Raw genomic sequence first — 18,767 nt, 5'->3', positions numbered from 1 at the left:
AATGAGTCACATAATGAATAGCATATTATAGCCTAATTGCCTAAACGACTGTCAATGGCACTTTGGGAGTCTTTTGTTCAGCAAATGTTTGAATCACAGCATCAAGGTTGAATTGTCTCACCAAACTGGATTCAACTGCCAAAACTGTGAGACACTGTTGATGCAAAGTTAATCTGAGACAATTTTTGACTTGAGCCACAGCGCTGAATGAACTCTCTGCTGTCTCTAGGTCACTGGAAGATTGTAAAAGATATGCATAGCTACGTATATATCTGGAAATAAGCTTGAAACTTTAAGCTTGTACATCTTATTCAAAAGTTCTATGGTTCCAAAGTAATGTATTCGAGTCTGAAGTTAGAACTGTTTTCTAATATTTAACTTCTTCTAAATCTATTATGACGCGATTATGAAATTTCCTCGTAAATAACCTGCATGCTTCAGTGACCGGGTCATCAGACATCTTTGATTATTTCCATAAAACCCAAAATATTTTGCCTAAAATCTTCAGTGTTCCATATGGCGTTTCCAGGTTAGACATTAGATTGACAATAATGATGTAAAAAATTAATCTTGAGTAATTCTTATGTTTTCACATTTGTCACTTCATTTCTGGTTTCATCATGAAATGGTTTCCTCTCCTTAGAGCGCACCTTTATAAATTCAGGGCTAATATTACTCACACTGGCAACAACTTTGGATTCAGGGAGAATGATGTCCGAATTTTAACCCAAATGTTTTAAGTTATTTAATAAGCTGTCAAAGTGTCTTAAGCTGGGTTCACACAAGCGACAAAAGTATCGCCACAGTTAGTGGCATACTGCAGTTCCTTGTGTGAACTCCGAGTTTTCAGTGGCGCAACTTAAGAGACGCAACTTTCTTCATACCACAAAAAGTTCAGTTTGGTTGTACTTCGTTGCGTCACTTTCCTTCCTCCACTGCTCCCTTGTGATAGTATTTCGAAACACGAGCATATTGTGGCAGTTATTGTGGGGTTGTTGCTGCTGCACTGCATTCAGTTTCAGTGTGTTATCATTTTATTATTAAAAAAAATGAAAACAGTGGTCGCCAAATACACTTGTGCAGCTTCTGGAACTGCAAGAACAGCAACCTATGATTTATTTTGTGCATCAGTCATTAAGTGAGTGAGTGGGTCTGTGTGTGTGTGTGTGTGTGTGTGTGTGTGTGTGTGTGTGTGTGTGTGTGTGTGTGTGCAATATTTTCAAATCAATGACGTATCCCATAATATTAAAAGATTTTTAAATAATTAAATTTAATACATGTAACCAAAAAAGCGAGTTGTATAACCTTTGTGACTTGTGGGGTGAAACATTGAACAAATTGCGGATTTATACCCCAGAAATAGCTCCCGAGTGTGATATGACAGCTGTTATACTAAAAATTAGTTATTTGAAATGCCTATATCAATGAATACGATAAAATTCTAATATCTTGAATGGATGGCGTGTCTGTAGGTAATATTTACATGCCATCGGCTGGTTAGTTTGCACTGAAGATAGTAGTTTCACCTCAGAGTGTTATTTCTTTCATCATTGTGTTTGTGTCCCATGATTTATCCCTGTGCGAAATTATTTTCAGATCCAACATCTCGGTTTCGTCTTCCGTCATTCAGTAAACAGGGGGAGTCACTAACTATTGCCACCAAAAATAACTCTGAAGTATGACAGAAGCTGAAAATTTTGTGGGACAAAAGTTGCATGGAACAATGGGAGCCATAATACGATGTTAGTTTTTTGTTGCTAGGTGGGGTCGCGTCAGAAATATGAAGGTCAACTTTGTTTTTTTTTTTTTAAATGGGATGCTGTAGTTTGGTTAGCCGGCCGAAGTGGCCATGCGGTTAAAGGCGCTGTAGTCTGGAACCGCAAGACCGCTACGGTTGCAGGTTCGAATCCTGCCGCGGGCATGGATGTTTGTGATGTCCTTAGGTTAGTTAGGTTTAACTAGTTCTAAGTTCTAGGGGACTAATGACCTCAGCAGTTGAGTCCCATAGTGCTCAGAGCCATTTTTTTTTTTTTTGTAGTTTGGTTCTTATTTTCTGATAGCGGCTATCGAGACAAATCCAGTGGTGTGTAACAGTATGGTCTTTGAAGGTCAACGAAGGTCACAAAGGTGGCATGAACGTCCATTTACAGAAAGTGTTCGAAGTGATGACCATTGGTATCAATGTAGTGCTGCTATCTTGTTATCATAGATTGAGTGGTATCCTTCATCACTTCGGCACTCATCGAAGCACATGCTCTGACAGTTCTCTCTCGTATAGCGTGCAAGTAGTAAATATTCATATCTCTGATGCGACCCCACATAGCAAGAAAAAATCGACGTCATATTATGGCCCCTGTTGTCCCATGCAACTTTTGTTGAACAAAGTTTTCAGCTACTATCATCCTTTCGGAGCTATTCTCGATGGCAATAGTTAGCGACTCACCCTGTATATTCAAATGTCATACATTGGCAAATGTAATCAGCTTCCTCATTCACTGCCTCACGCTAGAATAGTTACATTGTGGTGCGACTGTTGCTTTTACTGTATATCTCTTTAATCTAAATTGAAAGTTCACAGTAGCAATATGTCACATTAACTGTGACTCTTGCATGTCTTCAGAGTCATGCGTATGCGATTTTCCAAATACATTGGATGGTTGTTCAAAGAAACAACAAACAGAATTACTAAGCTGTTCATAAAAATGGTTTGAGTTTAAAGTAAATCTAACTACAGCAAAACGAAAGTATTTTTCTGTATGCTGCACTATTTTAGACACTGCTACAGATGGGTGAAGCAGACCGCCTCTATAAACCTTCATAGTAAAGGCCACTGGGTTTTTCACAGGAGTTTTGCAGTAAGTGTAATCATTTGAGCACATGTAAGGAATGGTAATAATTTCTTTACACTCAACACAACTTAACACTTTCATAATCTTTCGGCACTACATGCCCTGATATATAATAAATAATATTCTCCTGGTATTCACTGAGTAGTTTAATAAAGTAACTAGTATCTCCACTATCATCAGTGGATTTCCACTTTGCTTCTTATGGCATATGAATTCATGAACTCTGAGAGAGTTCATTTTCTCACTGTCCTCTACATTACTCTTGTTACTCACAGCAACATTGTTCTTGAGCAACATTGTTCTCAGAGCAGACAGGAACTGTAATGTGATGGGATTATTGTTCCAACCAAACCTAGACCTGATGCAACAAAAAGGAGTTCTAGACAATCTTGTGAGAGTTTGTATGTTACAAATACTTTACAGTTTCAGTATCCCAAAACAGAAACTCCTGGGAGAGGCTTCTTGCACAATGTATGCACATTAAAAGTCCCAGCACATACGTTTTTCGTGGATGTACTAATGAACACACATCATCAATTCTTAATATTTGAAGGATGTTTTCTGTGCGACAAATAAATTCAGTAAAATAATTTACATTTTCAGTTCTCAGTGCAGTGGTTGTTTAAAGCCCTTAGCATGAATATTCCTAGAGTTGTACATATCAAACAGTTAATCAATAACTCTGACGAATTCTACAGGGACAGAGGTATCCTGAAAATCTGGTTGCTGGGAACGCCCTAGGAATTCAATGATGTCAGCAACACTGGAGCTCATTTCCTGGGCTGCTGAAGAGGTATTCATTTTCTCATTATAGAAATTCACATGTGAACCAGAGAGTGAACTGGCAAATTTTAAAGATTCATGTTCCTGCAGATAATGTAACGTCAATATTAAGTCCCACTTCACATCTCCACGGTTAACAATTTTTTCTTCAGATAAAGTATTATGAACTAATTTCAGCATATGGCATGGACCAAAAATTCCCTGAACATTACTGTCATTGGTAGGATGCTTGAAGTAACGAGCAAAATTTTCCAGATTCAGTGAGCACCCAAGATTTTTCAGTGACTGAATGTTGACAGCAACACCATCACATGTCACTGATCTCACAAGAAGACCTACAGAAAACAGTTTCAGTGTACAAAATCTCACAATTTCAGTAATTAGATGTGATGACAGTTTTATTCACAAAGAAATATGCAACTGGACATTTAAACTTTTCAGTATATAACATTATCTGAAAAACTAAAGCATCTATATTCACAATGTTGCCCAAACCAACAAAGCCTGCATACACTTTCTTGTCGTTGTTCCATACAAGCTGCTTCCTAATTGACGTACAGTCAAAAATAAGTACATACTCTTTAAGGCATTGTTTGCCACAGGTATTACGTTTTAGACTGCAAAACTAAAATTTAAAAAAAAACTCTTAAAGTTTCGCCTTTCTATTCTGTAGAAGAATATCTGTCACTGTAATGCATAAAAGATGGTGGTTAGGAATTACTAACTCACATCTGTATACTTTTTCTTATTTTTGTATAAAAGATACAAACTTAGCAATTTTCAGAATGTGACTAAATGTGCAAATTAATTTGCGATGTGAATGTAAAATGACTTGTTCCTCATATTTACGATCTATCGTGAAAAACGATCCATGGAACGTGTAACTTACTAACTAACATCGACTGAGAAAGCTAATTTTGAGGGAAATAACGGTCAGTGGCCAATTTTGATCAGAAAACGTACATATAAAAGATTTGGTCTTATCACCTCTAAGTAAGTGAGAAATCATCTCCCACACAAATTTTTACTAAATGGTGAGCAAAACTTGTCCTTTTCTTTCAGTTTCAGGATTTATAATTGACAGGGTTGTGGCGAAGGTGGGTGATCGTTGTATATGATAAAGTTTCTTGCATCCAGTCAGGTGTGGAAGTACTTTACTGTAGCATACATGGCGAATAACTTGCGATCATACGTACTCCATCTTTGCTGCCCTGTCGTCATTTTACGTGTAAAGAACGCAAGAGGCTGCCATGTGTCACCGACAAATTGTTGAAGTGCTGCTCCGACTGTTTAACTGATATCTACAGCCAATGCCATGGGCACGTCTGTGGTAGGGTGTGCCAGGTGCGCAGCATCGGCATGAGTCTTCTTGGCTGCCTCTAATATATAGCTCACTGTTGGTGTCCAATTGCAGTAATGCTTTGCGCTTCACCTTGGGATCGAACAGTGCAGTCGTGAGTGGTTCCTGCACTTCAGCAGCATGTGGTAGTTGGCACCAATAAAAACTGAGCACGGCAAGAAATCTGAACAAGTGGTTTGCTGTAGCCAGTAATGGCATGTTTGCTAAAGCCTCGACTTTATCTAGTAATGGGCAAGAGCCTTCTGATGAAATATGATGTCCCAAGAAAGTCATCTCTGGTTTACCAAACACACATTATTACTCCTTTAGAACGATACCATAAATAGTGAGATGTCTGAAAACCTGAGTAAGGTGCCGCTGGGGTGATTCTGGCATTTATGAGAAGATAAGGACATCTTCGAGGTAAGCAAAACAATCTGACAATCCTTGGAGTACAGAATCAATGAACCTTTACCAGCTTTGTGTCGCATTCCTGAGCCCAAAAGTCATAATCATAAACCAATAGGTGTAGTTATTGCCATCTTGGGAATGTCTTTCTTGGGCACAGAAATCTGTGTATATGCTTTGGTGCAGTCAAGGACACTGAGCACTTCTTTCCTACTCAATGCACGGTTGTAATCTTTCAAGTGTGACACTGGGTAATGATGTGGTATAGTCCTAGTGTTCAAAGCGTGGTTGTCCGCGCATGACCACCATGCATCGTTCTTTTTGGGTACCGGGTGCAGTGATCTTGACCTTGCACCGCTGGATGAACATATTATCCCTTCTGCCAGCATAGTGCCATACTCAGCCTCCACTCTGGCATATCTGTCTGGGACCAACCGCCTGGACTTACACAAAATGGCATTCCTGCTGTGGGCCCCTGGAGGCCTGGTGAATATCAGGAACTGGTCAAGTAGCTTGGCAAACTCACCTGCCATCGATGGACGACTTGACATCACCGTTGTCCACACGACGTCGATATCCTGTCGCTGACAACCTGGTGGCCAGGCATTGGCAATGTCAGGCAGCAGGTGGTAGTGAGCTAGAAGATCCGCCTCGATGATCGGTTCCACGCGTCGATGACGACGAAAATTTTCATGTTGTTGCACGACACAGTCCCAGGTGTAACTCCACATACTGTGTGCCGTATGTTCAAATATCGGAATCGTTGGCCGCTGTCAGCGTGAAGGTGGTGATCAGGCGATACATATGTTCCTTGTCGTGTGGCAGAAAATTAAATCTCAGTCTGTATCTATAAAGAATCTGCGTCCCAACTTTTTGTCGGTGAGATACAGGCGGGTAGAGGGACAGAGAGGCGCGTCGACTTCTCCTTAGTGTTTAACATTTCCGTGTTTACATGGCACATTAGACATATGGGCTTGATCCCCGAATCTCTGATGGTACCAGTAATTTAGCCAGCTGGAATATGTAATGCAGTTCTCGACCGACAGTGGGTCTGCTCTTCCATAGCATGAAAATGAAGCAAGATTATACAGCACATACATGTGCCCACTGACAATGTTCTGAAGGTCACTGAGAGATTCACCCACATCCACATGGACATAGTGAGACCCTTGTCACCATTAGAAGCACAGCGATACCTGTTAACACTTATCGACAGATTCACGCTTTGGCCTGAAGAAATCATGGTGGTCAGTACCTCTGCTAAGACACTGGCAGCATCATTTATGGCACAATGGGCCGCGCCATTTGGTTGTCCTCTACGTATAACACAGATGGAGGCCGCCAGTTTGAAACTGAACTTTTCACACAGATATGAAAATTACGTGGCGCAACACACCATCTGACCACAAACTACCACCCAGCTTGCAATGGGATAATGGAGCACTGGCAACACTCCTTGAAAGCAGCACTCATGTGCTGCGATATGAATTGTAACATGGCCTTACTCCTCCCATGTGATGCGTCGCCAGCGGAGCTCTTGCATGGAAAGACACTTCGTCTACCAGAGGAAATTGTGCAGTCAAGAGCGGCTTTGGGAGACCTTTCACCTCAACCACAATTAATAACTCGACTCAGAGAAAACATCCCTCAAATGTGACCTCAACCAGCGTCACTACATGGTCCACGTCCTTCATTAGTGCATAAAGAATTAACAAACAGCACTCATGCCATGCTTCGACGAGATGGAGTTAAAGCACCTCCCACACTGTCTTATACCGGAGCTCATAGTGTCCTCACCTGCATGGATAAAACAATGGACATTCTGCTAAGAGTAAACGCAGCACCGTCTCCATCTATTGTGTCAAGCCCGCGTTTGTGTTGGATGACTCGTCTGAAGCAACCCCACCTTCTCCGACCAACCAACCGTATTCCCTGCCTTCTTCGATCTAACCGCCGTCTGATGAACCGCCGGTGCCTGAGCTGCCGCGCCAAACGCGGTCGGGCCAGCACGTGCATTTTCCGTCACAATTTCTCAATGGCGTCAGGGCTTATGGAAACAGACGACGCTCCGCTGCTCTGCGGGGAGCTGTGTGGAGACAGCGGAGATTGCGAGTCCCGTAGCGCAATTGCCAAGTTACGTCAACGAAGTTCGCAATCTCGCCACTTTTGGCGCCTATGTGCACGCTTATTCCATGCCTAAGAACAGACGCTATTGAACTCTCTGGTTTTAGTTTTTAATATAATTATTCCGTAGTTATTTATCACAGCGAAAAGTTTACTTTTCCGATAAATGCTCCTGTTTTCAACGTACATGACTTTCCTTTACGTAGTTGAGAGTGGAGAGTTTCTTTAAATACGGAAGAAAGAATAATGTTCACATTTGACGCGATCTGTATGCCCACATATAACATCCAATGTAGTGACCGTCTTACAGCTCTATAAAATTAGCTTCATGGTTACAAAATTGTGCCCATGATTTAGTTGAAAGCACTATATAGTCACAGTCTAACATAACAGTCGCGACACCATGGAGGTAGAATAAGGGGAGATGGTGCTACAGACTTGCGCTGTACGTTGTTTTGAAGCCAGTGGGCGGGGCCTGCCGCCATCTTGGATCCCCCAAAACATTAGCAGACGAGTGTTTACAATTGCTTCTTGTTCGTTATTTATGTCGTGTGCACGTGATATTTGTTTTATATAGTAAATGTTACTCGGTTTTAGCGAACAACACAGCATAAGGAACGCAACTTCAAACGTTTTTCTGGTCTTAAATGCGTATTCGATACAGTAATACGTAAAAATATTACGCTTCTTGCCTCAGTACTGTAATTCCTTTTTGTTTATACACTTAGAATAACCGAGAAGAGACGTATGTGCTATGAAAAGCGTGCTTTTGTAATCCATTTCTATTCACTTTCATTGTGTTTGTGTCGATAATTGATAAAGCCAGAACTCCAAAAACAATGATTGATAGTTTAGAGGCACCGATTTGTATTCGTTGCATTTTCAAGTCAAATGCAAATTTTAAATGTTCACGTTTGCAAGAAACTTACCTTATTTCCTTTGGTGTCCCATAGGTGTTTGCAGGGATGATATAAACAAGCCAGCTGTCATGTCAACAAAGTGAAAAATACGTTAAATTACGAAGGAACAGAACTGAATTTAAGATTGTCAGGCCCATTGCAATTTCTACATCTGCTTTCTTTTTAAATTGTACCTACCAAATGACATTCAGCGTGGTAAAGAACAGAAATTTACAGGGTAATACGACAACACAGTGATTAATGTAATGATCTAAGCCTGGACTTCGATAGGGAACTTTGCTTTAACAAATATGTAACCATTTAAGTACTTATAATTTAACCACTGTAACAGGTGTTCCACACATTTTACTGAAGATTTAATTAACTACATGTAGTTACATTAGTTTTATATTAAATTATTGCATTTTAAAACATTAGTCCCCATTTCCAGGATATTTCTTGCCAGGACTTTTCAGTTACTTCAGAATAACCACACAGTGAAAACCAAGTGTAATGCTCACTTCCAGACAGCTCTTCGCCTTGGATTGATAGAAATCTAAAGTTAAATCACAGAAATAAAATCATACTGTAAAACTTTACAGTGCATCAGAATTTCAAGTATATATAAGAAAATAGCGCTTAAATAAGTTCACTTACGAATGAAATGTGATTTGTTTAAACTTTAGACTACAATCAGAACGATTAGTACACCCGTGAGCGACGCAAGCCCGACATTTTTTTTATCAAAACACTTCACGACTACACGGAATCAAACCACCAGAAGCGAATGTTTTGGGGTAGCTAACATGGCGGACCTTCTCTTGGGTCGGCTTCAAGTTTGTGACGTCATGACAACTCCTCTTATTTTTACCTCCATGCGCGACACTCACTGCTGTGAAAGTTGTTGCCGTTTGACAGATGGAGAGACACTAGCGCTCCAAGCGGCAGGTAAGGTGAACGTCAGACGCGTTGTAAGCATAATGTTTGTTTACATCAATTTCCTACGTAATTTCCGAATTATTCGAGTTATTTTCTTGCCTCCAAGAGTTTGTTTAGTATCGGAAGGCATATATGTTTCTGTTAATGATTCTAAAGTAAGCGCAAGTGTGGACAAAAACCATGAATAGAGTGGCAAGCTACAACACATTCGTGAAGAAACACTTGTGACATTGGACAGAATTGCAGCTTACCACGTTGATATCAAAAGAATATAAACACACAGATTCACATGTAAGAAGCACAGACATGTACCTCTACATGCAAAAGCGATTGACAGCTCGTTTATCGCTCTGTTGGCCTACTGTGTGTGTCATTGTTGCCTGTTGCCACAAGCACGACCTTAATCTTTATATTATTCAAAGTGGGTAAAGCAACTGCCAAATAGTGGCAGAAATATGCTGAAAACATTATAATGAGCTGATTACATTATATTTCACGAAAAACCAAACATTTGAATAATTTTCAAACAATCTGTTTGTAGGCACTTTGCTTGTCCCGTAATAGTTTCGCTCGATCTGCACATTCTGACACTTCACACGCTTTTGTAAGACATGAACAGCTGCACTTAATCTAACTACTTTATCGTCAAAGCACGTCTGTGGTGACGATTCCCACGAATCTGGCACTGATAGATGGAGAGCTGAACTGGCTGCTTCTGTGTCATATGACTGTTTTACAGCTTTAGATTGACTGTCGAATCTTTGTGGCAGTTTCCTCTTCATCGTCAGTTGAGGTGGCTTATTTAATATGTCAAACAGTGTGGGTACTGCATTCCACACGAGTTTGTTATTGTCTGCGTTCATGAACTGGTTTCCTTCGAAATGTAGCGGACAAAACCTAATATTATTATACAGGTAAACTGGGTCTTTCTTCATAAGGTCTTCTCGTCTGCTATTAACAAGCCATTTTCTGCTCCTAAAACGATACATTCATCATTTATACACATATAGTTTGCAAGTGAATCCTGACGATACAGTTTAGTAACATGATGGTATATACCTCTCAGGATCCTTAGGAAACCTAAAACGAGACACCTGTGGTGTCTTCTTCCTGTTGTTGCTGCAATTTATTGCACTACAAACGCTCCCGATGGTAGAAACCATTGTATAAATCAAAATAATCAATCACTATTCGCTTCCACGATCGCGCCGCACTCACAGTTCAACCTACCAGCCGCTTGGGGCGCTGCTGGCGCTGTAGGCAACAAAATCGAGGCGAAGTGTCGCGACTGTTATGTTGGACTGTGATATAGTTATATAACGAATAATCGATACCACGAGCTCGATCGCTCAATCTATCGATTCCGGTTCGTAAATTCGAATCGTAGCAGCAATGTTGTAAATGTAAATTAAATTGTGTTTTTTGTTTGAAAAGTGAGGACATTGATATTAGTGATGCAGCCCGAAACTGAAAACGAAGAATGTGTTATATTTCAGCAATTGGACCTATTTTCTCAAGGGTTTCCTATTATGGAAGAAATTCGGCGGCAGGGTAAATTATGCGACGTGACGTTAAAGGTAGCGTAATTGTTTTGATGAGTAAACGGATGACAGCTAATGGGATAAATTGCTGCCGAAAAGCCATGGAAGTAGACAGATCCTAATAGTTATATTCTACAAATACAGGCGCACTTCACCTTTGCTGCTTTCGCATAAAAGGATCCACATTGTTTGATGACTTCAATGGTTAAGGGGAAAATATGTCAACTAATCAGTCTTTAATGAACCATTACAACTGACTTTACATATGTATGCAACAGTACACTGTTTTTATGCCATGCATTTCCCAATTTCTATACTTGATTTTTTTTCTGTTGAGGAAAAGACAGGAAAATCATAACTTTTCTTGCAGTGAGATTTTCATAATTGTAGCCTCTGCACGCACACTGCATAAAAACCTGGTAACTTATGGCGTGATTATTTGTCACCTTTTCTGTTCTCAATTTCCTGTGTTCTGAAACCTGTCAAAATTTAGCACAGATTTTCATGACAACTGCTTTAATATTCGTGAAGCCTCAGAAGCTGCTGATCCGTGTGGTTTCTATTATTCTACCTTGTTTTCATATTAATATAAAATAATGTGTTTTATATTAAGCTAATAATAATCTGACACTACCACTACCACTCATCGTATACAAATCAACAAATTTTCAGTGCAGGTCATAAGTGTAAGCTTTGACTGCTTTATCAAATGTTTAAAATACCTACTATGGAATGACGTACATATTTTTTCTTACTGTGTCAAATCCTAAATTGCATCTATTGAATAGAATTACATGTCACTCAGATATTCTTTTGTCTTTAAGTGCTGGTTTGCTGTGTCAGACTTTTAATGCTATTTGATAAATGACAAAAGAAGAACATCTTTAATAAGGAAAATGTCACAGAATTTCTTGACAGTTATGAATTAGCTTAGTGAGACAATAACGACCTGCATATTTTTGAGTTCTTTACTTGCTGAAGTGAATGGCACAGCTGAATGTGAACCAAGAAAACCAGAAAAAAATCAAACTGTTTTCAACTGTCATGAGACGTCTGCACCAGAAAAGCAAGCACAAGTGAAGGAAGCTTCACACTTGAAGATGTCTGCCTTAAAAAAACTGGGATAAGAAAAAAGGTAGAAATCATCGTTTACGAGGACACAGGGAAAGAAACTGAGTTGAACAGGAAACTTTCAAATGTTGGAGCAAAGTGGGCAAGTTTACGGAAAGTGCAGTCTGAGAAAACTTATGTGAATTAAATGTGAGGCTGGAAGAAAAGTTATATTTGATGAATCTTCTGGCTGATGTTATTTTAGATGACGAGTCTGATTGTGAGAAGAAATGTTATGGTAATTTTTTTTTTTTTTGCTGTAATATAATGTTTGCTATATTGACAGGTGTGACATTAGGGTGGAATTCCAGAGCCAACAAATCTGTTGGATCTTCTCTAGCCATATTCACAACTACAGCCTTAGGCCTATATATAAAATTTCATTCAGTTACAGAGGGGAAAATGTAAAATTTAAACCAGAACATAGATCATTACTTCTAAGACAGTATTCTTTGGCTTTTGGTATACATGCTAAATTGATTAAAGAACTTCTGTTTACATTGTTTTGAATTTTACATCACTAATTTTTCTACATATATCCATACACATATTGTATGGGCATATTATACCAATTTTATATGGTTGCTGACTTTTTTTAGTAGTGGATATTCTTTTGAAAAACTCCCCACACTAAGGGTATGCCTCAACAGAAGCATGCGCCAACTGTAACATGTGTCATAGGAATAAATTATTATAGTCTGAAATTTGTTAAAATCTGCCCCCGGATATCAGCTGAGTGACAACGTTTTCTAGCAGGGAGATCCCATGGTGACTCGTGTTACATATTGAAATCTGTGTTTTATTATGTTGAATCTATAAACCCATATTTTCTTTTGTAAATCATCATCATCATATATTGTGCTATTGAGGCAAAGGTCTTAAGCAGGGAAGAGCATTAAAATTACAGAAAAGGAATGTAATTTATGTTGTGACTTATGTTACAAATTTGATAAAATCTATTCCTAATTTAAATTTTAGGTCAAAAGTGCCCTCAAACATTAGGAGTATGTATCTGGTTTTTATCACAGAAAATGCATATTAGGTTGGCATTCAAATGACACAGTTACAGATTTCTAAAAATATTTATGTCACTTTGAAATATTGTAATACATTGGGAAAAAAAAGCATGTGATCAATGTTACATGCGTCATGTTAATTGCTACTTATTGTTGGAAAAACTTTTTTCCTCCAAGCAGAGAAAAGAAAATATGACATTATGTACCAAGTAAGAGGAACTTAAAATCAACATTTCACTTTTTAAACATAACAAAAAATTATAGGAATTACACCTGGAAGATAAACTGTAAATTCAGGTAAAAGTCAGAGAATTGAAAATACCCTCTTGCATTGACAACATTAGGTGGTTTAATTTTCTGTATAATTTTGTCCTCTGTGTACAGTACTTCATCACATTTTACAGGTCATTTCCAGTAGTAACCAGCAAGCTCCATTGCACTGATTAGGTAAGAATTTTCAAAAAGTGCATGTACATCTGCAGCATTGAATTTAGAGTCATATTCTACTTTGTACCAGTCTCCGATTTTCACACTTTCTATAGTTTCTTTAGTATAATGATCTGCAGCAGAGAAATTCTTTGGAGACAGCAGATATGTACTGCTTCCTTGTAATGAAAGCGTTGAGTGCTTTTTATATTTGCTACTGAATATGCTGAAGAAAATATTTGAACCAGATTAAGTTTCACATTGATTCCTTGATTTTTTTTCATTTATTTACTGCATCCCACACTTGCCGTTCTGCAACTGCATGAATTTCATCTACGACTCCATTACCATGGAACATGGCAAATAACTTCCAGCAGATTTCCACGTTATGCAATGATTGAAACTGAAATACAGCAGCAGTAATATATTTGTTTTAAAATTGTGAGGAGGGTCTATCTGATCAGATTGTGAAACTACCTTAACATTTTAAGGTATAGCTGACAGTACTTTGCTAATGAATGCAATAGCAGTATCCTTGGAATGGGTTAAGTTGTCTGAAAGAAAACAGTTGGGTGGTGAGAACATGAATGTCACATTGACTCTGTGAAAATACTAACTTCTGCCCAATGTGCACTTTGCACCTCATCTTGATAAAACACAGATGTAATTTTCAACAAAATCAATGTGTAGCAGTGCAGAGCCCTTGGAACCTTGGCTCAGAACCATTTCTTTTTTATAATGCAGATTGAGCTGTCTTTGTATAACAATGAAGAGGAAACTGAGGAATTGTAGAAACTATGTATTTCACTTATCAGCTGTGGAGCCTTCTTCTTTGTTTTTAATCATTTTAGAGCCATTTTCTTCTATCTTCCAAACATACCATAATAAATTCACAATTTCTTGCGCATCAATTTGTAGGCTTTGTTGAAACCTCTAACATTCTGACACGTGTTACATTCATTCTGCCAACAAAAGCGCACTTCGTGGCTGACATATGATGGTTGATACAAATGTGATGCCATAATCTGGAATATTATCATGTGTCTTGTGAACGCTGCTGATGGCAATTATGAAATTTTAATGATATTTCACAATCATACGTTATGAGATAGTTAGCTGCTTAATCGAACATGTGGTGGGCGTACTTGTGCTAGCCTAGATTTGAGCTTCAGGGTGTTCCTTTGTGAATGCCTCACATGTTTCCATGATGGACATGACTAACTGATGAATATGAACTGTCTTTTTCTCATTATTTTCTCTAATTACTATTGTGTCGTTCCTGCTCGATGACTGTTGACTTAACATTGTGACGACAGTAGGAACCAACTATCAAGTCTCTAGTTTCAGAACTAAGATCTCAGTTTTGTGGATTACTCCCATGACTGGGTCTTTTGGACTTTCCACTTGATGAATTTCCACATAAGTTACTGAACAATTTACAGACAACTACGACTTTACTTCGTGGTGAAGATGGCAAGAATTGATTGGTTTGCACCGTAGCTTTATTCAGAGAACTATGTGACTTATACAGTGACAGACCAGCTTTACTAGGTTGCTGATCTTGCATCTTATGTTGCCCATGTTTTCTAACTCTCTCCCAAGTTTGAGCTCTTCTTTCTTCAAATAACAGTTGTTGCTTATGTTGACTCAATAGTAGGAACTTTTCTTTCTGCTCCTTTTTCTAGCTTTGTCCAGATGCTGCTTCTTAGTTTCTTAATATTTTCCTTCACTGTTTAACATTTCCCTCCTTCTGCTCTGTCTTTGCTGCTATTAAGGGCATCCTCTTCTTCTAACCTTAAAATAATACATCTGTGACTCAGATGATGTAACACATTTAACTTTTTGTTTTTACAATATTGGTTGAGATTGGGAAATCTTTAGTAGTGATATTAGTTACACATTCACACAAAGAAGTAAATTATTGAACAAGATAAAGTTAACTGTAGCATCCCTCTTGATATAAAAACTTAATTACATGAAAGTGTTTCATGCTACATGAAAGTTCATGATGATGTATTATATTATTTATCCTAACCGTTAATTAACCAGATTCATTATTGTACTCTTTATGCAATACATTTGGGTATGTAACTTTAATATAAATACTGATATGCTAATTCTTACCTGCCAATTAATTGATGTGAATGAACAAAATCTCCAATAATTCACTCTCTCATCACATGAAAAACATATGGCCTTATAAAAATGGCTACAAGTTATGGAGGGAAAGCAGTAATGGGGTAAAAAGTCCAGCCTTTTCAAACAATGTACAAAAGTACCAAATTTTAAACTTTTAAAAATCCTGAGTGTGTACTACTTTACATGGAATATCCAAGCAATGTTTAGAGTTTCCTACTCATCCTAACTGAGAAATTGCTTTGTGGGAATGCTGTTTCCTCAGCAAATTTCGTTCGTAAAATCTTCTCAGGATCAGTTGCAGGCCAGCATTGTATTCTGACAATGTTCCAATGAAATAATAATTTTGGTCACTCTCCTAGAGCTTCTGCTGAAGGAACTTTTCAGGAGTGTGGAATAGGTCCAGGAGTAATTAGGTATAGGCTACACATACTTCCTACCTGCTGCCTCTACCAGCTTATTTCACGAGCACTGAGTGTTTAGTTTTTTTGTCTTTTTTATTTATATGTTTGTATTCCCCCCCCCCCCCCCCCAGTCTGGTAAAATGCATTTTATTAAGCTAATAAGAAGAAACTGAATGGTGAACATTACATTACCTTGCAGGTCATCCTTTCTCGTGTTCTTGTCAGTGTTTTCTGTATGTTCCTTTCTTTGTCAGTTCTGCAGAGAACCTCCTCATTACTTATAATCTTATCAGTACATCTGATTTCCAACATTCTTCTGTAGCACCACATCTCAGACACTTCAATTCTTTTCCATTCTGGTTTTCCCACTGCCCACGATTCACTACTATATGTTCTGTGCTCCAAAACTACAGCCTGAGAAATTTCTTCCTCAAATTAAGGGATATGTTTGATACCAGTAGACTTCTCTTGGCCAGGAAAGCCCCTTTTGCCAGTTTGCTAGTATGCTTCTTATGTCCTCCATAATGTGTTATTTTTCTTCCAAAGTAGAAGAAGTCATTTACTTCATCTACTTTGTGAACACCAGTTCTAATTTCTGTGGCTTCATGTTACTTGTGTCTTTTCCCAGTTTACTCTCAGCCCATATTCTGTACTCAGTTCGTTTAACACATCCAGTAATTCTTCTTCACTTCCACTCTGGATAGCAATGTCTTCAGCAAATCTTGTCATTGATATCCTTTCACCTTGAATTTTATTCTCACTTTTGATCCTCTTTTTTATTTCCACGATTGCTTCTGCGAGGTATGTATTAAACATAAGGGGGTGAAAGACTACAACCCTATCTTATAACCTATGGAACAGTCATTAGTGGGCAGCCTCTGGGGAAACTGCTGTACGTCAATCATGCAAGTGGGACTCTGTTAGAATGGACTGCTCATGTGTTCGAGATGGAACCTCAAAATTTTCTCTTCCACCTCCCAGTGGAATGAGGGCTGCTGGTAGGTGCCAACACCCCATTGCTCAAGAGGCATTTTATGATGAGTCCTCCAGATCCTGGACTTGTTCAGAGTAGTTCCATTTTTAGTAACAATGCATGCTGCAAGTCAGAATGGGTTTTAAAAGAAGAGAAGAAAGCTTTGTGAAAGTTTCCCCTTTCTACATTTAAAAGGGGTTAGAGGGTATAGCAAGAACATTAAAATATTAAAATTTGTTATCAGATACGCAGTGAGATACTATTAATAGAAACCTCTCTTTCTCAACAAGCAACAGACCTGCAGAAAGTGAAAAGCCTTGGAGAACATTAAAACTGAGCTCCACACCATCGTGAACTGTAACAAAAATGTCGTAATAGATGGGAATCTGGTGGACATTTCCAAAGATGAGCTGAAAATTGAATGGACTCAAGGAGGTACTGTTGATGTGCAGAATATCATGAAAAAGGTAGAAGGCGACCTGATCAAATATAATCAGACAATGGAAAATCCAGGATGAATGTAACAATATTATGAAAAGGAAAGTTGCGACTCACCATATAGCGGAGATGCTGAGTTACAGATAGGGACAACAAAAAGACTGTCACACACTTTCACACAAATGCAACTCACACACACATGACTGCAGTCTCAAGAGTGTGGCTACAGTTGCCTGAGACTGCAGTCGCGTGTGTGTGTGAGTTGCGTGCGTGCGTGCGTGTGTGTGTGTGTGTGTGTGTGTGTGTGTGTGTGTGTGTGTCATCTATTTTTGACAAAGGCCTTACAGGCTGAAAGATTTCTTTGTGACAGTTATTTTGTTGTACCTCTCTGCAACTCAGCATCTCTGCTATATGGTGAGTGGCAGTTTTCCTTTTCATAATATTGTTACTGATCAAATATAACCCACTCATTCTCACTTTCGGTAGCACAAAGCCCTCGGAAGTTTGTCAGTGCAGGTTTTCTTCATTTTAATGTTCAGTCTTATGTCCCCAACCCAATGTGCTGTTTGAAACACCAGCACTTTGGACACACTAGTTTTGGATGTAAGGGAGAAGCCACTTCGGGCAAATGTGGTAAGGCCACCCGCAAAGGAGTCGTTTGTTCTCCTCCTTCAAAGTGTGTAAATTTCTCTGGGGATCACCTCATTTGGAGTAGGTCGTTTGTTCTCCTCCTTCAAAGTGTGTAAATTTCTCTGGGGATCACCTCATTTGGAGTAGGGACTGAAGCATATATTTTGAAGAATGAGAGATAAACAGAGGTTAAACTTATGAAGTACATATTGTATGATGTGGCCAAAAAGATTTACAAGGCCATGCTGCCCCCAACCTCCATTCCACGTTTGCTGCCTCCAAGGGGTAATTACTGTGTTTGTCAATAATGCCCATTACTCATCTGCACCCCCCCCCCCCCCCTCCCATTCGGCTACTGACATTCAAAATGTTGCAGTTGAAATTCATATGTGTCAGAGGACCACTCTTTGCTCACTGTATTCACCTCCATCTCTCGCAGATCTTGTAGAACAACTCCCCCAACCATTTCTCCTGCTGGGAGACCTCAGGGCCTATCATGTATTGTGGGACTTGACCTCTTCTTGCCCTCAGGGTTGGGTTTTGTAGCCTGAACACAGCACTTCCACTCATTTATGTGCTGTGGCTGGGTCATCCTCAGCCAACAAGCCCTCTTTCTGCTCTCCAGCCCTGGTGAGCTCTGTTTAGTGGGAAGTCGCTGATGACCTTCATTCTGGTGATTTACATCCCACTCTGGATTCACCTACTGGATGGAACTCTCCCAGAAAGGACACAGCCACAATGGATGCTCAGCA

At 39.1% G+C, this 18,767-nt stretch overlaps 1 protein-coding gene across 2 annotated transcripts in view; it reads left to right on the top strand.

Annotated features, from left to right (window-relative positions):
* Nucleotides 1-10,702: 10,702 nt before the first annotated feature.
* The window catches only part of LOC124601951 (kelch-like protein 18), a 171,048-nt gene continuing 162,983 nt past the window's right edge, over nt 10,703-18,767 (top strand). For both annotated transcript variants that reach the window (XM_047136284.1, XM_047136285.1), the window contains exon 1: nt 10,703-10,918. In XM_047136284.1, coding sequence (XP_046992240.1) covers nt 10,796-10,918 — 123 coding nt within the window. In that variant the 5' untranslated portion in view covers nt 10,703-10,795. The remainder of the gene's footprint in view (nt 10,919-18,767) is intronic.

This window comes from Schistocerca americana, chromosome 1 (genome assembly GCF_021461395.2).
Source record: "Schistocerca americana isolate TAMUIC-IGC-003095 chromosome 1, iqSchAmer2.1, whole genome shotgun sequence".
Classification (NCBI taxonomy): domain Eukaryota; kingdom Metazoa; phylum Arthropoda; class Insecta; order Orthoptera; family Acrididae; genus Schistocerca; species Schistocerca americana.
The sequence above is the reverse complement of the archived record's forward strand: the minus strand, read 5'-3'. Positions and strand labels throughout refer to the sequence as shown.